The following is a 25613-nucleotide window of genomic DNA, read 5'->3' on the forward strand; positions in this document are numbered from 1 at the left end:
CAATGGTTCATAGGTTATACTATTATGTTTCACTATGATAGAGCTTAACATGTGAGAGTATACAATATCAGAGTTGATCAAATGCGAGCAGGCTACCTTGAGAGCGATCGCGAATGGGTTGCGTGTCTGGAAGAAGCCTCGCTCTTTCAGATGCCGTACCAGCTTCGTCAACTCTTCGCTACCATTCTGCTGTATTCCATGCCTGCAGATACGAAGGCTCTCTGGGATAAATTCTACGACGAATTGGCTCGCGATTACGAGTACCAGTACCGCCAGCTGACCAACAAAGAAGAAATGCTAAATCTTATTGGTTCTTTCGGTAAAGTCACGTAGAAGGGAGGTAATCAAATATAAAAATAAAACATAATAAAATAATTCTCACGACGTTTCGGCCACAACTCAAGCAGCCGTCCTCAGGTCAAAACCAGGTCTGTCCAGGCGACAGCTTCTGAATGAAACAGCACACGTGCTTGGAGCATATATATAAGCTGGGTTGGAAGGGGGGGAAAGGGCGCCTTGACAAAATAATTTGCATATCAAGAGGAATTTTGCATATGTATGGGAAATGCAGGTATGTGATTAGTACTACTTATACCCGTACATTATGCAGGATTAGCAGCATCAAAGAAAAAAAAAATGGTAAAGTTCAAGACCCTTCACAGCCTCCACGAGTTCCTCGCGGCAGGTGGGATGGCTCTGTCGGACTTTTACGACCTCCCGCAGCTTTCCGAGTACCCACACTTGGTCTTGGACTCGCTGCTTGAGAACAACCATATCTGCCGCGAATTGGAAGGATATGATAGAAACGGGCTACAAGACATCGTAGAACGTGCTGACAGACTCAACACGAACCAGAGAGAAATCTACGACGAAATTGTTGGCTCAGTCGAAGACAGTCAACCCGATCAAAAGCTGTTCTTCATCGATGGTCCGGGCGGCACGGGGAAGTCCACGCTGCTCAAACATGTGCTGCCGAAGATACGTCTTCAAGGCAAGATTGCGATTGCTGTTGCTTCCAGCGGCATTGCCTCGCTGCTGCTTCCAGGCGGCCGTACCGCACATTCCACGTTCAAAATCCCGTTAAAACCGACGAACATCTCCACATGCTTTATTCGCAAACAGTCCAAGCTCAAAACATTTATCAAGGAGGCAAGTCTTATCGTTTGGGATGAAGCCCCAATGACGAACCGGTTTGCGTTTGAAGCGGTGGATCGCACGCTTCGCGATATTTTGGACAATCTGCATGAACCGTTTGGAGGCAAAGTGGTTGTCCTGTCCGGTGACTTTCGACAGATTCTGCCAGTTGTGAAGAAAGGAACACCAGCTGATATTGTGGATGCGTGTTTCAAGTCGTCCGACCTGTGGTCCCACTTCAAGCAAGTTCATCTGACTGTGAACATGAGAGTCCAGTGTGCAGAGAACCAAGAATCCGCCGCAGAACTGGCTGCCTTTTCAGAATTTATTTTGGAAGTCGGAGAGGGTAGGCATGAAGTTGATCCTGACCTCGGTCCGGATTGCATCAAGATTCCGCGTGTCATGGTGATCGACAATCCTCAATACGACCCAGACATCCACGGAGATGAGGACGGCAATCATCTGCCCGTTCCACTCGGGTTGAAGAAGATTGTCGATGCCATGTACAGTGCAGATGAAGTGAATTACCCTACGGTGGCAACGAACGACTACTTCGCTCGCCGCACTATTCTGACGCCGACCAACGCCGCTGTGCAGCGAGTGAATGAGGCTGTCGCGGATCGCCTCAGAGAAGCTCCACAAGTGTACCTGTCTACAGATTCGGTTGAGGACGACGAGAGAGCAGGGTCAGCATTCTTTGAGACAGAGCTCCTCAACTCGGTGAACATCAACGGGGTTCCGCCACACAAGTTGATCCTCAACAAAGGCATCCCAGTGATGATGATGCGCAACTTGAACCCGGACGCTGGCCTGTGCAACGGAACACGGCTTTGCATCGTGGAAATGAAGCCACCCGTCATTCACGCGACTATCATGACAGGAACCCATAACGGTAAGAAGGTGGTGATCCCTCGGATCATCTTCATCAGCGACGACGACACGAAGGACTTCCCATTTCGACTTCGGCGCAAGCAGTTCCCCATTGTCCCAGCCTTCGCGATGACTATCAACAAGGCGCAAGGGCAAACTGTTCACAACCTGGGATTATATCTACCAACGCCATGCTTCTTGCACGGCCAACTGTACGTGGCACTATCGCGAGTCACGGCAAGATCCAACATCAAGGCACCTATTGAGGGACCTGACGACGAGGAGGAAGACGGAGTGTACACGAAGAATATCGTGTATCGCCAGATATTTGAATAAGTTGCATTCTATATTTCAATAACTTGCATTCTTGAATATTGTCGATTGAGCGTCTCATAAAAATACATATAATCTCACAAAAATAAACATTGAACAATCACCAAAACATGTCTATTGTGTCCAGCCACTTTCAACTCCCCACCAACCAAGCATACACACACCGCCCGCGAAGCGGGCGGCGACTGCTAGTATATATAGATACTGAATATTGCTATGTGATGCCATTGAGATGGAACATTCATCCAATAGTGGACAGCTTGATCCTAATAGCACCAAAGTGTTATTCAAATAATTTTAATCCCATCCTGATCCTGCACCTTCCGTTTCACATATCACACCCTTGGTTCGCACGTCCATATTACATATATACATGTTACATGCATGCATGTAACATGTTACATACATACATGTTACATGCATACATGTTACATGCACATATACTGACTACAAACAGACATGTTACATACATACATGTTACATACTTACGACCGTAGTGGGATTCGAAGAGGACCACGGAGTGACTCGAATAATTCGAATGCGATTCGAATATCACACTTCAAGGTAGGTTGTTCTAATCTATAGCCCTAGTTAATAATGTTATTGTATAGCGTTATAATGTATAGCTCATAGGTTATATTGTTAGAGTTCACAACATTAGATTTTACTATAAAAGTAGTTTACAGTGTTATTGGTATAGCGTTACAATGTATAGCTATAACAGTTATAATGTTAGAGTTTATAATGTTAGAGCTTACAGTGTGAGTTTATAATGTGAGAGTTTTTGGCCATGCCCTGTCCTCGTGGGACCCCACACGGAGTTTACTATAATACAAGTTTACAGTAATTTGTAGATTCTTCAAATGTATATGTGAATGTTTTTAAGTTACCATTGTTGAAGTTCATAATGTTAAAGTTCACAGTGTGAGAATTTACAATGTGAGAGTATATCCAAGACGTCGATCGATGGCGTTGGTCTGATAGGTTGGTGTCACGGGACACCAACATGCTGCCGATATAACAGTAACAAAAGCAACTACAGCAGCTACGAAACCATTCGATGGCAAAGCAGCGACTTCTTCTTCAATCTGAGAGTTTGTGGCCGTGCCCTGTTCTCGTGGGACCCGACACGGATTTGGAAATAATTGCTATGATCATGTCTGAGCTGAGATGAGCGACTAATGTTTACTTTGTTTAATCATAACTGTGTGTATGTTAGTGCCATCGGGGCTTAGTGAATACTACTCATGAACAAGTCGCCTGCCTTTGCTTATATACACAGCATAGGGAAGGCTGCCTTGTTGGGGAGATGTAGTTTGGGTAAGGCGCTGTCCACTATTGGATGAATGTTCCATTCATCCGGAGCCATGGGCGGAGCAGCTTGGATTTTCCCGGTGGCACCTGTGGGCAATACAACCATGCCCTGTCCCCCACTGCCCATGGAAGCACGTGTTCCCGCTGCCCCGAGTTATTTTCATTAGCGGATTGCGCTCTGGTGGGGAAAGGTCCTCGTTATGAATCGTTTCGCAACGTTCAGGTCCAGAATACCGAAGTATACCGGGAATCACCTGCACTTAAAAACATGTAAACTGATAACACTATAAACAATAACACTAAACATTAAACGACAAAAAAAGATATCAACTGGTTTTATAATTTATAGCACCATAAACGGAGGTAGAGTATTTAAATCTCATTAGAAGTATTAAAATCGCACTCTACACATATGTATGTAAATTATCTGTTCAATCGAACCGGGGGTCGGATATGTGAACTGTGGGGGGTGGGGGGGGGGGGTACAAGGCAAGAATCGCATTCAAATTTTACATTAACAATATGGTCGTATTAGCATTTTAATGGGTTTTAATGTATGTTACGTGCAAATGTAAATCGTTAGTCGTAAATGCGAGGGAGGGGTTAAGAGGTGCACGTTTAATCCAGTGTTAACATTTATTTTAGCATCATATTTGAGGACACTGTTGTTGATAAGAATTCGTCTGGACATGGAACGTGCCTTGTTCTCGATCAACCAAAATTAGTACAATGTCAGTCATACAGCAGTGCGAGTTCATTCATGAGTAGTATTTACAGAGCCCCGATGACACTAACCTGCCTAAAGTTATGGTTAAACAAAGTAATCTTGAGTGACTTAATTCTCAGCTCAGACATGATCATCGCAATCATTTCCAAAGACGTGTGGGGTCCTGCGAGAGCAGGTCCTGACTCCAAACAGCTGGGCAGCAGAATCGGAAGTAGCTGCGTCGCCCTCGAAATGTGATGTTGCTGCTGTTGTTGTCGCTGCTGTTGTTGCTGCTGTAGTTGCTTCTGTTGCTGTGATAAACGCAGGGAGGTGGTGTTCCGTGATGGGATGACGCCTTTGATTAAAGCCTCTGATCAAACTCACCCGATTGACGCCCTTGATCGTCGCGTTTGATCAACTCTGATATTGTAGACTCTCACATGTTAAGCTCTATCATAGTGAAACGTAATATTATAACCTATGAACTACAACTTATCCATTGTAACGCTATTGGGTTTCACTCCCTCGTCGAGAAGGCCGCTCTCTTCCTTTTCTAAAGTTATATGCTAATTTCTCTGCATTCATTTTAAATCGAGGACAATGTTTTTCCATTTATTCAAAATAAGCGCACAATTACACACTGAGATGCACTTACATATTCATGCATGAAGCACAATGGGCACATTACCTTTCGGTATGTTAATAGACATGCGGATTGTACCTTCCAAAATTTACAATCGATTGTAAATATCCTGAAAGACAAAGGATTGGATCCTAGGGGGGGTAGTTATAAGGCTGCTCAGAAGCAGAGCTCAATGCCATTTCGAGAGAGAACTTGATGAGGTTGGACGCTCGACTCGTCGCTCTGCTGATCGCCCTTCAACCGCGAGACAACGCAGCCTGGCGAGCACAATTGCTGCGTCGACAGTTAGGCGACTTTGCGTCGGGAAAGTTCGTGGCGACATCTTCAGACGGGTTCCAGACATCGATATACCGTGAATCTCCAAGTAAGTGTCTATTTTCGCGGATAAACTCTTAAACGTGTTCGTCGTTAAATTAGCGGGATTTTTTTGCGTCTCGGTTAGACGCGAGTGTCGTTCTTGTTTTAGCAGTTAACAAAATCCAAAATTCAACGCTAAACATCCTTTCGGCCGATAGCATACTTTTGACTCGATAACACCGCTGCTGTTACGACGCTCACATGGAGCAGAGACGCTCTCCACAGCCCCACGCACACGGAGGCAAGAAGCCATTCAATTGCTCTGTGTATGGGAAGGCATTTTCACGACCATCACATCTTAAGAGACACCAGAGAACACACACGGGCGAGAAGCCATTCCTGTGCCCTGTGTGTGGGAAGACATTTGCACACTCGTCACATCTTCAGAGTCAACAGAGAACACACACTGGTGAGAAGCCATTCCCATGCTCTGTGTGTGGGAAGACATTTGGAAACTCATCAAATCTTCAGAGTCATCAGAGAACACACACGGGCGAGAAGCCATTCCTTTGCTCTGTGTGTGGGAAGACATTTGCACAGTCATCAACCATGAACAGGCATCAGAAGGTCCACAATGATAGGAAACTGAAATCAAAAGCTGAAATTCAAGGTGCTGCAATGAGTCCTGAAGAAGTTTCCACCTTCGATCCCATGCAGTTGGATCCCGAGAGATAGCTGGATGTAATGGAGTGGCTCGAGAGTCAACCAGAGAGCTCGGGGTGACTGAAAAAAATATTATGTCATGTGGTTATACCTATTAAGCCGTATCGAGTACTTTTATGTATAATTTTGACTATTTTAGTTTTACAGTTTTTGAGAGTTTAATGACGTGCCCAGTGGTGGTTTGTAATGTTATCGGATTACTTGCCGAAGTGGTGTGATGAGCACTGGTTGTGAGACTGTTCAATTGTAGTCGTTATATGTTCCTTTTGAGCTAAAGTTGGAATGCGTCTGTAGGTACATCTTTACTCAACATTTTAAACGATTTTTGTCAAGTATATAGCTTTTTTTGATTGGTATTAATCGACTATAGATAGCCGATATCAGGATGTACATTGATAACGCGATTGTTGGATATATGACCTTGACTTCAACATGGACTCACAGCGAACAAATGTGGTAAATTAATAAGGAAATCATGGGGAATGAAACTTTAACGCTTTAGTATTCCTGGAACAGAAATGGTTTGCATTGTACTGGAAATGTGTGAACATAGGACATAATAAATATTCCCTTCGAGTTTTGACGTAAAATTATTGAAGATGAATAACAAATGTTTGTCAGTTCTTTATTTTGTAATGTTCCTAGCAAAAAAATGTGTGCTCTTAACTGGCAGCATCTTGGCTGTCTACCCGATTAACACGTGTTCCTTGAGGAGAAAGGTCCCCGTAGTTAATCTTTCATCGACGTACCAGTCCCTAATTCCGAAGTATGTCGGGGATAAACTCTTATAACATGTAAACTGTAATACTATAAACGATAACACTGAACATTAAACGATTATAAACTAGTGTTTTAATGTATAACCATTTTAACTGAGGTAAGGTATTATAATATCATTAGAATCACAGTGTGATCGTATTAGAATCACGCACAAACCCATTCTTAACTCATGAGATTATGAATCTTTACAATTTTATAACAATCACAAATTGTAACAAAGCGAAATTCCCACAAGCAAAACACCACGCTCACGTGACGAATTCTTAAACAAACTGCAACACTCAAGTGACAAAATTCAACAAAAAAAGGCCGCAATAAAAAGAAAAACATCAATGGACAAATCCAAAAAACAGTCAATACACACACGTTAGTAGCTGTTAGAAGAAGACAACACCTAGCACCTTCAACTATACACATCATACAGCCAACTCGTAAATGGGGCGGTATATGACAGCCTTCGCTGCTGTCGACGGGGCCAAGCAGCGAGTGTTTAACTCCATTGTTTCAGAATCCGTGTCATCACCCGGCCACAGCGCCTTAGCCAAACTACATCTCCCGAACCAGGCAGCCTTCTCTATGCTGTGTATTTTAGCAGTTTATTTTCGGACGCACTTGAAGATAACAATTCGTCTAGAAAAGGCAGGCGACTTGTTCTACCAACACGATTTCAAATTTCTATCCGAAAGAAGTATGAGTTCATTCATGAGTAGTATTCACTAAGCCCCGATAGCACTAACCTACACACAGTTATGATTAAACAAAGTAAACATTAGTCGCTCATCTCAGCTCAGACATGATCATAGCAATTATTTCCAAATCCGTGTCGGGTCCCACGAGAACAGGTCACGTCCCCAAACTCTCAAAGTGTAAACTCACATTGCATACTCTAACATTATAAACTCTAACAATATAACCTTCAAACTATGAGCTATACATTGTAACTCTTTAAAATAACACTACAAACTAGTGTTATAGTAAACTATAATCTTGTAAACTCTAACAATATAAGCTATGAGCGATACATTATAACGCTATAAAATAACATCATAAACTAGTGTTACAGATTAGAACACCGTACATTGAAGTGTGATATTCGATTCTCATTCGAATTCGTAGCTTCACACCGTGGTCCTCTAAGAATCACACTTTGCTCGTGAGTATGTAACATGTCTGTATGTAACATGTAACATGTATGTATGTAATATGGACGTGCGAACCAAGGGTGGGATATGTGAAGCGGAAGGTGCAGGATCAGGATGGGATTAAAATTATTTGAATAACACTTTGGAGGTATTAGGATCAAGCTGTCTACTATTGGATGAATGTTACATCTCAATGGCATCAGATAGCAATATTCAGTATGAATATGTAAAATAATCGCACAAACCCAATATTAGCCCGTGAAATAATGAATCGTTACAATTGTAATGACCCCGGACTCAGACTGCAGAGGGTTCTTTTATTTCGCCATTAACGCGGTTTCAGATCCCAGGCGTCACGATATAGCAACGACGACGACGAGACAGCAACCAGCCAACACAGCCCCAAACCTCGTTCCTCCCCCTCTCTCATTCTCGGCGTGAACCTCCGCCCACACTTGGTCTCGCCTTCCCTTCTCGAACTCTCTCTATCTTGTTGTCACCACTTGTCCCTTAGTTGATGCACTGTCTTTACATCACCCACCTCTATGACCTCTACCTGACCCCGCCATGGGCGGAGCAACTTGGGGGACATACCCGGTGGCACCTGTGGGCAATACAACCATGCCCTGTCCCCCACTGCCCATGGAAGCACGTGTTCCCGCTGCCCCGAGTTCTTTTAATTAGCGGATTGCGCTCTGGTGGGGAAAGGTCCTCGTTATGAATCGTTTCGCAACGTTCAGGTCCAGAATACCGAAGTATACCGGGAATCACCTGTACTTAAAAAACACGTAAATTGATAACACTATAAACAATAACACTAAACATTAAACGACAAAAAAATTATCAACTGGTTTTATAATTTATAGCACCATAAACGGAGGTACGGTATTTAAATCTCATTAGAAGTATTAAAATCGCAATCTATACATATGTATGTAAATTATCTGTTCAATCGAACTGGGGGTCGGATATGTGAACTGTGGGGGGTACAGGGCAAGAATCAAATTTTAGAATAACAATATGTCGTATTAGCATTTACTGTGTTTGAATGTATGTTATGTGCAAATGCAAATCGTTAGTCGTAAATGCGAGGTAGGGGTTAAGAGGTGCACGTTTAATCCAGTGTTAACATTTATTTTAGCATCATATTTAAGGACACTGTTGTTGATAAGAATTCATCTGGACGTGGAACGTGCCTTGTTCTACTCGATCAACCAAAATTAGTACAATGTCGGTCATACAGGAGTGTGATTTCATTTATGAGTAGTAATCACAGAGCCCCGAGGACACTAACCTACCTAAAGTTATGGTTAAACAAAGTAATCTTGAGTGACTTAATTCTCAGCTCAGACATGATCATCGCAATCATTTCCAAAGACGTGTGGGGTCCTGCGAGAGCAGGTCCCGACTACAAACAGCTGGGCAGCAGAATCGGAAGTAGCTGCGTCGCCCTCGAAATGTGATGTTGCTGCTGTTGTTGTCGCTGCTGCTGTTGTTGCTGCTGTAGTTGCTTCTGTTCCTGTGATAAACGCAGGGAGGAGGTGTTCCGTGATGGGATGACGCCTTTGATTAAAGCCTCTGATCAAACTCACCCGATTGACGCCCTTGATCGTCGCATTTGATCAACTCTGATATTGTATACTCTCGCATCTTAAGCTCTATCATAGTGAAACATAATATTATAACCTATGAACTACAACCTATCCATTGTAACGCTATTGGATTTCACTTCCTCGTCGAGAAGGCCGCTCTCTTCCTTTTCTAAAGTTATATGCTAATTTCTCTGCATTCACTTTGAATCGAGGACAATGTTTTTCCATTAATTCAAAATAAGCGCACAATTACACACTGAGATGCACTTACATATTCATGCATGAAGCACAATGGGCACATTACTCTTCGGTATGTTAATAGACATGCGGATTGTACCTTCCAAAATTAGCAATCGAATGCAAATATCCTGAAAGACAAAGGATTGGATCCTAGGGGGGGAGTTATAAGGAAGCTCAGAAGCAGAGCTCAATGCCATTTCGAGAGGGAACTTGATGAGGTTGGACGCTCGACTCGTCGCTCTGCTGATCGCCCTTCAACCGCGAGACAACGCAGCCTGGCGAGCACAATTGCTGTGTCGACAGTTAGGCGACTTTGCGTCGGGAGAGATCGTGGCGACATCTTCAGACGAGTTCTAGACATCCATATACCGTGAATCTCCAAGTAAGTGTCTATTATCGCGGATAAACTCTTAAACGTGTTTTGTCGTCATATTTACGGGATTTTTTTGCGTCTCGGTTAGACGCGAGTGTCGTTCTTGTTTTAGCAGTTAACGAAATCCAAAACTAAACGCTAAACATCCTTTCGGCCGATAGCGTATTTTTGATTCGATAACACCGCTGCTGTTACTACGCTCAAATGGAGCAGAGACGCTCTCCACAGCCCCACGCACACGGAGACAAGAAGCCATTCAATTGCTCTGTGTGTGGGAAGGCATTTTCATGGTCATCAAGTCTTAAGAGACACCAGAAAACACACACGGGTGAGAAGCCAATCCTGTGCTCTGTGTGTGGGAAAACATTTGCACACTCATCACATCTTCAGAGTCATCAGATAACACACACGGGCGAGAAGCCATTCCTGTGCCCTGTGTGTGGGAAGGCATTTGCACAGTCGTCAACTCTTCAAAACCATCAGAGAACACACACGGGCGATAAGCCATTCCTGTGCCCTGCGTGTGGGAAGGCATTTTCACAGTCGTCAACTCTTAACAGGCATCAGAAGGTCCACAATGATAGGAAACTGAAATCAAAAGCTGAAATTCAAGGTGCTGCAATGAGTCCTCAAGAAGTTTCCACCTTCGATCCCATGCAGTTGGATCCCGAGAGATGGCTGGATGTAATGGAGTGGCTCGAGGATCAAACCGAGAGCTCGGGGTGACTGAAAAAATATTACGTCATGTGGTTATACCTATTAAGCCGTATCGAGTACTTTTGTGTGTAATTTTGACCATTTTAGTTTTATAGTTTTTTTAAGAGTTTAATGACGTGCACAGTGGTGGTTTGTAATGTTATCGGGTTACTTGCCGAAGTGGTGTGATGAGCACTGGTTGTGAGAGGGTTCAATTGTAGTCGTTAAGTGTCCCTGTTGAGCTAAAGTTGGAATGCGTCTGTAGGTACATCTTTACTCAACATTTTAAACTATTTTTTTTCAAGTATATAGCGGTTTTCGATTGGTATTAATCGACTTTAGATAGCTGATTTCAGGATGTACATTGATGACGCGATCGTTGGATATATGGCCTTGACTTCAACATGGACGCACAGTGAACAAATGTGGTGAATTAATAAGGAAATCAATGATACTTTAACGTTTTGGTATTCCTGGAACGGAAATGGTTTGCATGGTACTGGAAATGTGTGAACATAGGACGTAATAAATATTCCCTTCGAGTTTTGATGTAAAATTATTGCAGATGAATAAAAACGTATTTTTAACAAATGTTTGTCCATTCTTGATTTTATCATGTTCCTAGCAAAAACATGTTAAGATAATTTCAGGTGTAGGATCTCCGTCACACAAGTGTGCCCTTAACCGGCAGCATCTTGGCTGTCTACCCGATTAACACGTGTTCCTTGAGGGGAAAGGTCCCCGTAGTTAATCCTTCATCAACGTACCAGTCCCTAATCCCTAAGTATGTCGGGGATAAACTGTACTCTATAACATGTAAACTGTAATACTATAAACTATAACACTAAACATTGAACGATTATTAACTAGTGTTTTAATTTATAACCATATAAACAGAGGTAAGGTATTATAATATCATTAGAAGCATTAGAATCACAGTGTGATCGTATAAGAATCACGCACAAACCCATTCTTAACTGATGAGATTATGAATCGTTACAATTATTATAACAATCGCAATTTGTGACAAAGCGAAATTCCCACAAGCAAAACACCACGCTCACGTGACGAATTCTTAAACAAACTGCAACACTCAAGTGACAGAACTCAACAAAAAAACGCCGCAATAAAAAGAACTACATCAATGGGCAAATCATAAATACAGACAACACACGCACGTTAGTAGCTGTTAGAAGAAGACAACACTTAACACCTTCAACTATACACATCGTACAGCCAACTCGTAAATGGGGCGGTATATGACAGCCTTCGCTGCTGTCGACGGGGCCAAGCAGCGAGTGTTTAACTCCATTGTTTCAGAATCCGTGTCATCACCCGGCCACAGCGACTTAGCCAAACTACATCTCCCGAACAAGGCTGCCTTCCCTATGCTGTGTATTTCAGCAGTATATTTACGGGCGCACTTGAAGATAACAATTCGTCTCGAAAAGGAAAGCGAATTGTTCTACCAAAACGATTTCAAATTTCTATCCGAAAGAAGAATGAGTTCATTCATGAGTAGTATTCACTAAGCACCGATGGCACTAACCTACGCACAGTTATGATTAAACAAAGTAAACATTAGTCGCTCATCTCAGCTCAGACATGATCATAGCAATTATTTCCAAATCCGTGTCGGGTCCCACGAGAACAGGGCACGGCCACAAACTCTCACATTGAAGAAGTCGCTGCTTTGCCATCGAATGGTTTCGTAGCTGCTGTAGTTGCTTCTGTTACTGTTATATCGGCAGCATGTTGGTGTCCCGTTATGGGATAACGTCTTTGATCAAAAACTATGATCGAACCTACCAGACCAACGCCATCGATCGACGTCTTGGATATACTCTCACATTGTAAACTCTGACATTGTAAATTCTCACACTGTGAACTTTAACATTATGAACTTCAACAATGGTAATTTAAAAACATTCACATATACATTTGAAGAATCTACAAATTATTGTAAACTAGTATATGAACTCTAACAATATAACCTATGAGCTATACATTATAACGCTATACAATAACATTATTAACTAGTGCTATAGATTAGAACAACCTACCTTGAAGTGTGATATTCGAAATCGCATTCGAATTATTCGAATCACTCCGTGGTCCTCTTCGAATCACACTACGGTCGTAAGTATGTAACATGTATGTATGTAACATATCTGTTTGTAGTAAGTATATGTGCATGTAACATGTATGTATGTAACATATCTGTTTGTAGTAAGTATATGTGCATGTAACATGTATGTATGTAACATGCATGTATGTATGTAACATGGTACATGCATGCATGTAACATGTATGTATGTATGTAACATGTATGTAATATAGACGTGCGAACCAAGGGTGGAATATGTAAAACGGAAGGTGCAGGATCAGGATGGGATTAAAATTATTTGAATAACACTTTGGTGGTATTAGGATCAAGCTGTCCACTATTGGATGAATGTTCCATCTCAATGGCATCACATAGCAATATTCAGTATGTATATATAAAATAATCGTACAAACTCAACATAAGCCCGTGCAATAATGAATCGTTACAATTGTAATGACTCGTTTCATAAAAGTATTTGATCAAAGTTTGTTATCCCATCACGGAACACCACTGGAACTGAAGAATATTAAGCAACAACAGCAACTGCAGCAGCAGCAACAGCAGCAGCAACAGCAGCAGCAACAGCAGCAGCATCACCTTCGGAGATGCTGCGTCCCGCGGCACCATCCTGGCGAGGAAAGGAAGAGCAGAGCCCGAATCGACGGCCGCCACCCGAACATCGGCAGCTGTAGATAGACGTGCGAACCAATGGTGGGATATGTGAAACGGAAGGTGCAGGATCAGGATGGGATTAAAATTATTTGAATAACACTTTGGTAGTATTAGGATCAAGCTGTCTACTATTGGATGAATGTTCCATCTCAATGGCATCAAATAGCAATATTCAGTATGAGTATGTAAAATAATCGCACAAACGCAATATTAGCCAGTGAAATAATGAATCGTTACAATTGTAATGACTCCAGACTCAGACTGCAGAGGGTTCTTTTATTTAGCCTTTAACGCGGTTTCAGACCCCAGGCGTCACGATATAGCAACGACGACGACGAGACAGCAACCAGCCAACACAGCCCCAAACCTCGTTCCTCCCCCTCTCTCATTCTCGGCGTGAACCTCCGCCCACACTTGGTCTCGCCTTCCCTTCTCGAACTCTCTCTATCTTGTTGTCACCACTTGCCCCTTAGTTGACGCACTGTCTTTACATCACCCACCTCTATAACCTCTACCTGACCCCGCCATGGGCAAAAGCAACTTGGGGGACATACCCGGTGGCACCTGTAGGCAATACAACCATGCCCTGACCCCCACCGCCCATGGAAGCACGTGTTCCCGCCGCCCCGTGATCTTTTCATTAGCGGATTGCGCTCTGGTGGGGAAAGGTCCTCGTTATGAATCGTTTCGCAACGTTCAGGTCCAGAATACCGAAGTATACCGGGAATCACCTGTACTTAAAAACATGTAAACTGATAACACTATAAACAATAACACTAAACATTAAACGACAAAAAATTATCAACTGGTTTTATAATTTATAGCACCATAAACGGAGGTACGGTATTTAAATCTCATTAGAAGTATTACAATCGCACTCTACACATATGTATGTAAATTATCTGTTCAATCGAACCGGGGGTCGGATATGTGAACCTTGGGGGGTACAGGGCAAGAATCGCATTCAAATTTTACGTAACAATATGGTCGTATTAGCATTTTACTGTGCAGCAGACATCGCGGATATCGCGATTTTCACCTGAAGACGTGCGCTTGTGTTTCGTCCGAAACGTGATTTACTTTCTTTTATTTCTACCTACGTGACTTTACCGAAAGAACCAACGAAAGCTTCAAATCAATATTAGAATATCATTAGAAGTATTATAATCGCAATGTGATCGTATTAGAATCACACTGCACATATGTATGCATATTACATACATACATACTATGGTCGTATGTATGTATGTATGTAATATGTATGTCCGTTGGACATGCGAACCGGGGGTCGGATATGCGAACTGGGGGATTAGAATCGGATTAAAATGATTAGAATAACACTATGGTGGTATTAGAATTACACTGAGCTAGAATGTATGTTATATGTAGATGCATATCGGGAGTCGTAAATGCAAAATGGGAGGTGCGCGGTTTTGATCGCATTAAAATTATGATAATAACAACGTGGTCCTATAAGAATCGCGCTATCGACTGCTGCTGATGTTCGGGTGGCGGCTTCCGATTCGGGCTCAGCTCTTCCTTTACTCGCCTGGTTGGTGCCGCGGGACGCAGCGTCTCATCCGACAGGCGTAGTCTGCTTTGAACAGCCAAATGTTATCACAGTAAACAATTCAGACCACAGCAGGACACTCAATCTCGAGCATCTGCGAAGCAACGATATGAGAGGGCTAAAACCTGCAAGTTTATTCGAGTGTTGACGTTATTTTAGCAATATTGTTAAGTACACTATGTATGATAAGAATTCGTAGACATGGCCTGTGTCTTGTTCTCCTTAATCAACCAAAATTATGACAAATTACGTCATAAATGAGTGTGAGCTATTTCTTCGGTAGTATTCGCTACACACCGATTGCACTAACCTACACTAATTTATGTTTAAACGAAGTCAACTTTAGTCGCTCAAATGTCAGCTTAATTAGGATCATCGCAATTGTTTCCATAGACGTGTGGGGTCCCACGAGAGCAGAGTCGGCGTGCAAACAGCCCGGCGGCAGTTGGAGCAGAAGCAGAAGTCGCTGCTTTGTCATCGAACGGTTTCGTAGCTGCTGTAGTTGCTTCTGTTACTGTTATATACGCAGCATGTTGGTGTCCCGTGATGGGATAACGCCTTTGATGAAAAACTCTGATGCAACCTACCAGATCGAAGCCATCGATAGACGCCTTTTGATATACTGTTACATTGTAAACTCAGCAATTGTGCTCGCCAGGCTGCGTTGTCTCGCGGTTGAAGGGCGATCAGCAGAGCGACGAGTCGAGCGTCCAACCTCATCAAGTTCCCTCTCGAAATGGCATTGAGCTCTGATTCTGAGCGGCCTTATAACTCCCCCTCTAGGATCCAATCCTTTGTCTTTCAGGATATTTGCATTCGATTGTTAATTTTGGAAGGTACAATCCGCATGTCTATTAACATACCGAAGGGTAATGTGCCCTTTCTGCTTCATGCATGAATATGTAAGTGCATCTCAGTGTGTAATTATGCGCTTATTTTGAATAAATGGAAAAACACGTTCCCCATGCCCTCCATTGTCCTCGATTTAAAGTGAATGCAGCCCTGTGGCGTTGCCAAAAGTCGTCCAGATTCGAGAGTGAGCACGTACAGACGCGTAGTGACCACACTTGCAACACAATCACTCTAACATCAGTTACCAACATCCGATCTGGTACATGGTCTCTGCTTGGTCTGGTTTGTATCCGTCATCACTCCGGAGACAAACAGCGAGGCATGGTTTGGCCAGCCACCACCTCGTTTGCCGCAGCGACTTTAATAGCTGCTCTCAAACAACACTATCACCAATGGTGGTTTACAGGCGAGGCTGTTAAGTGGGCAATCAGTCGTTTTGGGCAAGGCGTATGGGAAAATTGACACCTCTGTTATCTCTTAAACATAATACACAGCATCGGTAAGGCTGCCTTGTTGGGGAGATGTAGCTTGAATAACCGACATTGTACTAATTTTTGTTGATCGAGTAGAACAAGGCACGTGCCACGTCCAGACGAATTCTTATCAACAATAGTGTCATTAAATAGTATGCTAAAGTAAATGTTAAAACTGGATTAAACATGGACCTCTTAACCCCTCCCTCGCATTTACGACTAACGATTTGCATTTGCACATAACACACATTCAAGTACAGTAATTTGCTAATACGACCATATTGTTATTCTAAAATTTGAATAAGATTCCTACCCTCTACCCCCACAATTCACATATCCTACCGCCAGTCCGATTGAACGGACAATTTACATACATATGTGTCGAGTGCCATTATAATACTTCTAATGAGATTTAAATACCGTACCTCCGTTTATGGTGCTATAAATTATGAAACCAGTTGATATTTCTTTTGTCGTTTAATGTTTAGTGTTATTGTTTATAGTGTTATCAGTTTACATGTTTTTAAGTACAGATGATTCCCGGTATACTTCGGTATTCTGAACCTGAACGTTGCGAAACGATTCATAACGAGGAACTTTCCCCGCCAGAGCGCAATACGCTAATGAAAAGAACTCGGGGCGGCGGGAGCACGTGCTTCCATGGGCAGTGGGGACAGGGCATGGTTGTATTGCCTACAGGTGCCACCGGGACAATCCCCCAAGTTGCTCCGCCCATGGCGGGGTCAGGTAGAGGTCATAGAGGTGGGTGATGTAAAGACAATGCGTCAACTAAGGGACAAGTGGTGACAACAAGATAGAGAGAGTTCGAGAAGGGAAGGCGGGACCAAGTGTGGGCGGAGGTTCACGCCGAGAATGAGAGAGGGGGAGGAACGAGGTTTGGGGCTGTGTTGGCTGGTTGCTGTCTCGTCGTCGTTGCTATACCGTGACGCCTGGGGTCTGAAACCGCGTTAAAGGCTAAATAAAAGAACCCTCTGCAGTGTGAGTCCGGAGTCATTACAATTGTAACGATTCATTATTTCACGGGCTAATATTGGGTTTGTGCGATTATTTTACATATTCATACTGAATATTGCTATTTGATGCCATTGAGATTGAACATTCATCCAATAGTGGACAGCTTGATCCTTATACCACCAAAGTGTTATTCAAATAATTTTAATCCCATCCTGATCGTGCACCTTCCGCTTCACATATCCCACCATTGGTTCGCACGTCCATATTACATACATACATTTTACATGCATACATGTTACATACAGACATATTACATTCATGCATATTACATACAGACATGTTACATACATACATATTACATACAGACATGTTACATACTCACGAGCATAGTGTGATTCTTAGGGGACCACGGTGTGAAGCTAAGAATTCGAATGAGATTCGAATATCGCACTTCAATGTACGTTGTTCTAATCTGTAACACTAGTTTATTATGTTATTTTATAGCGTTATAATGTATCACAACATTATAGTTTACTATAACACTAGTTTGTAGTGTTATTTTAAAGCGTTACAATGTATAGCTCATAGTTGAACGGTTATATTGTTAAGAGTTTATAATGTTAGAGTATACAATGTGAGTTTACAATTTTAGAGTTTGTGGACGTGCCCTGTTCTCGTGGGACCCGACACGGATTTGGAAATAATTGCTAGGATCATGTCTGAGCTGGGATGAGCGACTAATGTTTACTTTGTTTAATCATAACTGTGTGTAGGTTAGTGCCATCGGGGCATAGTGAATACTACTCATGAATGAACTCATTCTTCTTTCGGATATAAATTGAAATCATGATGGTAGAACAAGTCGCCTGCCTTTTCTAGACGAATTGTTATCTTCAAGTGCGTCCGTAAATAAACTGCTAAAATACACAGCATAGGGAAGGCTGTTTTGTTGGAGAGATGTAGTTTGGGTAAGGCGCTGTGGCCGGGTGATGACACGGATTCTGAAACAATGGAGTTAAACACTCGCTGCTTGGCCCCGTCGACAGCAGCGAAGGCTGTCATATACCGCCCCATTTACGAGTTGGCTGTATGATGTGTATAGTTGAAGGTGCTAGGTGTTGTCTTCTTCTAACAGCTACTAACGTGCGTGTGTTGTCTGTTTTTAGGATTTGTCCATTAATGTTGTTCTTTTTATTGCGGCGTTTTTTTGTTGAGTTCTGTCACTTGAGTGTTGCAGTTTGTTTAAGAATTCGTCACGTGAGCGTGGTGTTTTGCTTGTGGGAATTTCGCTTTGTCACAATTTGTGATTGTTATAATAATTGTAAAGATTCATAATCTCATGAGTTAAGAATGGGTTTGTGCGTGATTCTTATACGATCACACTGTGATTCTAATGCTTCTAATGATATTATAATACCTTACCTCCGTTTATATGTTTATAAATTAAAACACTAGTTAATAATCGTTTAATGTTTAGTGTTATAGTTTATAGTATTACAGTTTACATGTTATAAAGTAGAGTTTATCCCCGGTACGTTGATGAAAGATTAACTACGGGGAACTTTCTCCTCAAGGAACACGTGTTAATCGGGTAGACAGCCAAGATGCTGCCGGTTAAGGGCACACTTGTGTGACGGAGATCCTCCACCTGAAATTCTCTGAACATGTTTTTGCTAGGAACATTATAAAATAAAGAACTGACAAACATTTGTTAAAAATACGTTTTTATTCATCTGCAATAATTTTACGTCAAAAGTCGAAGGCAATATTTATAACGTCCTATGTTCACACATTTCCAGTAGAATGCAAACCATTTCCGTTCCAGGAATACCAAAGCGTAAAAGTTTCATTCCCCATGATTTCCTTATTAGTTCACCACATGTGTTCACTGTGGGTCTATGTTGAAGTCAAGGCCATATATCCAACGAACGCGTCATCAATGTACATCCTGAAAACCGGCTATCTAAAGTCGATTAATAACAATCAAAAAAAGCTATATACTTGAAAAAGAACCCGTTTAAAATGTTGAGTAAAGATGTACCATCATACGCATTCCAACTTTAGCTCAACAGGAACACTTAACGACTACAATTGAACCCTCTCACAACCAGTGCTCATCACACCAAATCGGCAAGTAATCCGATAACATTACAAACTACCACTGTGCACGTCATTAAACTCTCACAAAAACTGTAAAACAAAAATGGTCAAAATTATACACAAAAGTACTCGATATGGATTAAAAGGTATAACCACATGACGTAATATTTTTTCAGTCACCCCGAGCTCTCTGGTTGACTCTCGAGCCACTCCATTACATCCAGCCATCTCTCGGGATCCAACTGCATGGGATCGAAGGTGGAAACTTCTTCAGGACCAATTGCAGCACCTTGAATTTCAGCTTTTGATTTCAGTTTCCTATTATTGTGGACCTTCTGATGCCTGTTCATGTTTGATGAGTGTGCAAATGCCTCCCCACACACAGGGCACAAGAATGGCGTCTCGCCCGTGTGTGTTCTCTGGTGACGCTGAATATGTGATGAGTGTGCAAATGTTTTCCCACACACAGGGCACAGGAATGGCTTCTCGCCCGTGTGTGTTCTCTGATGACTCTGAAGATGTGATGAGTTTGCAAATGTCTTCCCACACACAGGGCACAGGAATGGCTTCTCGCCCGTGTGTGTTCTCTGGTGAGTTTGAAGATTTGATGCCTGTGCAAATGCCTTCCCACACACAGAGCAATTGAATTGTTCCTTGCCCCCGTGTGCGTGGAGCTGTGGAGAGCGTCTCTGCTCCATGTGAGCGTAGTAACAGTAGCGGTGTTATCGAGTCAAAAGTACGCTATCGGCCGCAAGGATGTTTAGCGTCGAGTTTTGGATTTTGTTAACTGCTAAAACAAGAACGACACTCGCGTCTAACCGAGACCCAAAAAAATCCCGTAAATTTGAGGACGAAAACGTTTAAGAGTTTTTCCGCGAAAATAGACACTTACTTGGAGATTCACGGTATATCGATGTCTGTAACCCGTCTGAAGATGTCGCCACGAACTCTCCCGACACAAAGTCGCCTAACTGTCGACACAGCAATTGTGCTCGCCAGGCTGCGTTGTCTCGCGGTTGAAGTGCGATCAGCAGAGCGACGAGTCGAGCGTCCAACCTCATCAAGTTCCCTCTCGAAATGGCATTGAGCTCTGCTTCTGAGCCGCCTTATAACTCCCCCCCTAGGATCCAATCCTTTGTCTTTCAGGATATTTGCATTCGATTGTTAATTTTGGAAGGCACAATCCGCATGTCTATTAACATACCGAAGAGTAATGTGCCCATTGTGCTTCATGCATGAATATGTAAGTGCATCTCAGTGTGTAAGTGTGCGCTTATTTTGAATAAATGGAAAAGTTTCGTCCTCGATTTAAAGTGAATGCAGAGAAATTAGCATGTAACTTTATAAAAGGAAGAGAGCGGCCTTCTCGACGAGGGAGTGAAACCCAATGGGTAATCTTCTTTTACAACGTTACAATGGATAGGTTGTAGTTCATAGGTTATACTATTATGTTTCACTATGACAGAGCTTAACATGTGAGAGTATACAATATCAGAGTTGATCAAATGCGAGCAGGCTACCTTGAGAGCGATTGCGAATGGGTTGCGTGTCTGGAAGAAGCCTCGCTCTTTCAGATGCCGTACCAGCTTCGTCAACTTTTCGCTACGATTCTGCTGTATTCCAAGCCAGCAGATACGAAGGATCTCTGGGATAAATTCTACGACGAATTGGCTCGCGATTACGAGTACCAGTACCGCCAGCTGACCAACAAAGAACAAATGGTAAAGTTCAAGACCCTTCACAGCCTCCACGAGTTCCTCACGGCAGGTGGGATGGCTCTGTCGGACTTTGACGACCTCCCGCAGCTTTCCGAGTACCCACACTTGGTCTTGGACTCGCAGCTTGCGAAGATCCATATCCGCCGCGAATTGGAAGGATCTGATAGAAACGAGCTACAAGACATCGTAGAAGATGCTGACAGACTCAACACGAACCAGACAGAAATCTACGACGAAATTGTTGGCTCAGTCGAAGACAGTCAACCCGATCAAAAGCTGTTCTTCATCGATGGTCCGTGCGGCACGGGGAAGTCCACGCTGCTCAACCATGTGCTGGCGAAGATACGTCTTCAAGGCAAGATTGCGATTGCTGTTGATTCCAGCGGCATTGCCTCGCTGCTGCTTCCAGGCGGCCGTACCGCGCATTCCATGTTCAAGATCCCGTTGAAACCGACGAACATATCCACATGCTTCATTCGCAAACAGTCCAAGCTCAAAACATTTATCAAGGAGGCAAGTCTTATCGTTTGGGATGAAGCCCCAATGACGCCCAGGTTTGCGTTTGAAGCAGTGGATCGCACACTTCGCGATATTTTGGACAATCTGCATGAACCGTTTGGAGGCAAAGTGGTTGTCCTGTCCGTTGACTTTCGACAGATTCTTCCAGTTGTCAAGAAAGGAACACCAGCTGATACTGTGGATGCGTATTTCAAGTCGTCCGACCTGTGGTCCCACTTCAAGCAAGTTCATCTGACTGTGAACATGAGAGTCCAGTGTGCAGAGAACCAAGAATCCGCCGCAGAACTTGCTGCCTTTTCAAAATTTATTTTGGAAGTCGGAGAGGGTAGGCATGAAGTTGATCCAGACCTCGGTCCAGATTGCATGAAGACTCCGCGTGCCATGGTGATCGACAATCCTGAATACGACCCAGACATCGACGGAGATGAGGACGGCAGTCATCTGCCCGTTCCACTCGGGTTGAAGAGGATTGTTGATGCCATGTACAGTGCAGATGAATTGAATTACCCTACGGTGGCAACGAACGACTACTTCGCTCGCCGCACTATTCTGACACCGACCAACGCCGCTGTGCAGCGAGTGAATGAGGGTGTCGTGGATCGTCTCAGAGAAACTCCACAAGTGTACCTGTCTACAGATTCGGTTGAGGACGACGAGAGAGCAGGGTCAGCATTCTTTGAGACAGAGGTCCTCAACTCGGTGAACATCAACGGGGTTCCCCCACACAAGTTGATCCTCAACAAAGGCATCCCAGTGATGATATTGCGCAACTTGAACCCGGACGCTGGCCTGTGCAACCGAACACGGCTTCGCATCGTGCAAATGAAGCCACCCGTCATTCGCGCGACTATCATGACAGGAACCCATAACGGTAAGGAGGTGTTGATCCCTCGGATCATCTTCATCAGCGACGACAACACGAAGGACTTCCCATTCTGACTTCGGCGCAAACAGTTCCCCATTGTCCCAGCCTTCGCGATGACCATCAACAAGGCGCAAGGGCAAACTGTTCACAACCTGGGATTATATCTACCAACGCCATGCTTCTCGCACGGCCAACTGTACGTGGCACTATCGCGAGTCACGGCAAGATCCAACATCAAGGCGCTTATTGAGGGACCTGACGACGAGGAGGAAGACTGAGTGTACACGAAGAATATCGTGTATCGCCAGATATTTCAATAGGTTGCATTCTATATTTGAATAAGTTGCATTCTTTAATATTGTCGATTGAGCGTCTCATAAAAATAAATATAACCTCACAAAAATAAACATTGAACAATCACCAAAACATGTATATTGTGTCCAGCCACTTTCAACTCCGCACCAACCAAGCATATGCACACCGACTGCGAAGCGGGCGGCGACTGCTAGTGCATGTATGTAATATGGACGTGCGAACCAATGGTGGGATATGTGAAACGGAACGTGCAGAATCAGGATGGGATTAAAATTATTTGAATAACACTTTGGTGGTATTGGACCAAGCTATCCACTGCTGGATGAATGTTAATCTCAATGGCATCAAATAGCAATATTCAGTATGTATATATAAAGTAATCACACAAACCCAATATTACATACATACACGTTACATACATACATGCACATATACTTACTACAGACATGTTACATACTTACGACTGTAATGTGATTTTAGGAGGATTACGGAGTGATTCGAAAAATTCGAATGCGATTAGAATATCACACTTCATTGTAGGTTGTTCTAATCTATAACACTAGTTAATAATGTTATTGTATAGCGTTATAATGTATAGTTTAAGGCCCGTGGTGCCTCAAGGATCCGCCACGTGCGAGGAACCGGTGCCTGGAGCCTGGTCAAATTCTTCAAAAGAAGCCAGGGACCTGCCTAATCCTTCAAGGCTGTGGTGCGAACCCTTGACGCCCCGAAATGCACAAGATTCTACCATGGGCGCCGGACGGGCGTCGAGAACCAGGTCAAAATGCGCAAGGTTGCGCTTGTAGGCTCCACGCAAAATATCAATACTGTATATTGCTATTCGGTGCCATTCAGATGGAACATTCTACCAGCATCTTCTTGGTTCTTTCGGTAAAGTCACGTAGAAGGGAAGTAATAAAATAATAAAAATAAAACATAATAAAACAATTCTCACGACGTTTCGGCCACATTTCAGTCACCCCGAGCTCTCGGTTTGATCCTCGAGCCACTCCATTACATCCAGCCATCTCTCGGGATCCAACTGCATGGGATCGAAGGTGGAATCTTCTTCAGAATTCATTGCAGCACCTTGAATTTCACCTTTTGATTTCAGCTTCCTATCATTGTGGACCTTCTGATGCCTGTTAAGAGTTGATGACCGTGCAAATGACTTCCCACACACAGAGCACAGGAATGGCTTCTCGCCCGTGTGTGTTTTCTGGTGACGCTGAAGAGTTGATGCCTGTGCAAATGTCTTCCCACACACAGGGCACAGGAATGGCTTCTCGCCTGTGTGTGTTCTCTGATGAGTTTGAAGAGTTGATGAGTCTGCAAATGTCTTCCCACACACAGGGCACAAGAATGGCTTCTCGCCGGTGTGTGTTCTCTGGTGAGTTTGAAGATTTGATGCCTGTGCAAATGTTTTCCCACATACAGAACACAGGAATTGCTTCTCACCCGTGTGTGTTCTCTGGTGTCTCTTGAGATTTGATTGCCGTGAAAATTCCTTCCCACACACAGAGCAATTGGATGGCTTCTTGCCTCCGTGTACGTGGGTCTGTGGAGAGCGTCTCTGCTCCATGTGAGCGCAGCGCTGTTATCGAGTCAAAAGTACGCTATCGGCCGCAAGGATGTTTAGCGTTGAGTTTTGGATTTTGTTAACAGCTAAAACAAGAACGACACTCGCGTCTAACCGAGACGCAAAAAATCCCGCTAATTTGACGACGAACACGTTTAAGAGTTTATCCGCGAAAATAGACACCTACTTGGAGATTCACGGTATATCGATGTCTAGAACCCGTCTGAAGATGTCGCCACGAACTCTCCCGACGCAAAGTCGCCTAACTGTCGACGCAGCAATTGTGCTCGCCAGACTGCGTTGTCTCGCGGTTGAAGGGCGATCAGCAGAGCGACGAGTCGAGCGTCCAATCTCATCAAGTTCCCTCTCGAAATGGCATTGAGCTCTGCTTCTGAGCCGCCTTATAGCTCCCCCCCAAGGATCCAATCCTTTGTCTTTCAGGATATTTGCATTCGATTGTTAATTTTGGAAGTTACAATCCGCATGTCTATTAACATACCGAAGGGTAATGTGCCCATTGTGCTTCATGCATGAATATGTAAGTGCATCTCAGTGTGTAATTGTGCGCTTATTTTGAATAAATGGAAAAACTTTGTCCTCGATTTAAAGTGAATGCAGAGAAATTAGCATGTAACTTTAGAAAAGGATGAGAGCGGCCTTCTCGACGAGGGAGTGAAACCCAATGGGTAATATTCTTTTACAGCGTTACAATGGATAGGTTGTAGTTCATAGGTTATAATATTATGTTTCACTATGTTAGAGCTTAACATGTGAGAGTCTACAATATCAGAGTTGATCAAATGCGACGATCAAGGGCATCAATCGGGTGAGTTTGATCAGAGGCTTTAATCAAAAGCGTCATCCCATCACGGAACACCACCTCCCTGCGTATATCACAGCAACAGAAGCAACTACAGCAGCAACAACAGTAGCGACAACAGCAGCAGCAACATCACATTTCGAGGGCGACGCAGCTACTTAGGATTCTGCTGCCCAGCTGTTTGTAGTCGGGACTTGCTCTCGCA

The 25613-nt window shown here is 43.4% G+C and overlaps 1 protein-coding gene across 1 annotated transcript in view; it reads left to right on the forward strand.

Moving 5' to 3' along the window:
• Positions 1 to 1179: 1179 nt before the first annotated feature.
• Positions 1180 to 25613, forward strand: part of LOC133361339 (zinc finger protein 585A-like) — a gene marked incomplete at its 3' end in the record, with an annotated part of 56016 nt that continues 31582 nt past the window's right edge. Inside the window, exons 1-2 of the mRNA XM_061580271.1 lie at positions 1180 to 2037; positions 10421 to 10717. Of these exons, the coding sequence (XP_061436255.1) occupies positions 1180 to 2037; positions 10421 to 10717 (1155 nt within the window). The remainder of the gene's footprint in view (positions 2038 to 10420; positions 10718 to 25613) is intronic.

This window comes from Lethenteron reissneri, chromosome 72 (genome assembly GCF_015708825.2).
Source record: "Lethenteron reissneri isolate LAM-NWPU_2019-01 chromosome 72, ASM1570882v1, whole genome shotgun sequence".
NCBI classification, from domain to species: Eukaryota; Metazoa; Chordata; class Hyperoartia; order Petromyzontiformes; family Petromyzontidae; genus Lethenteron; species Lethenteron reissneri.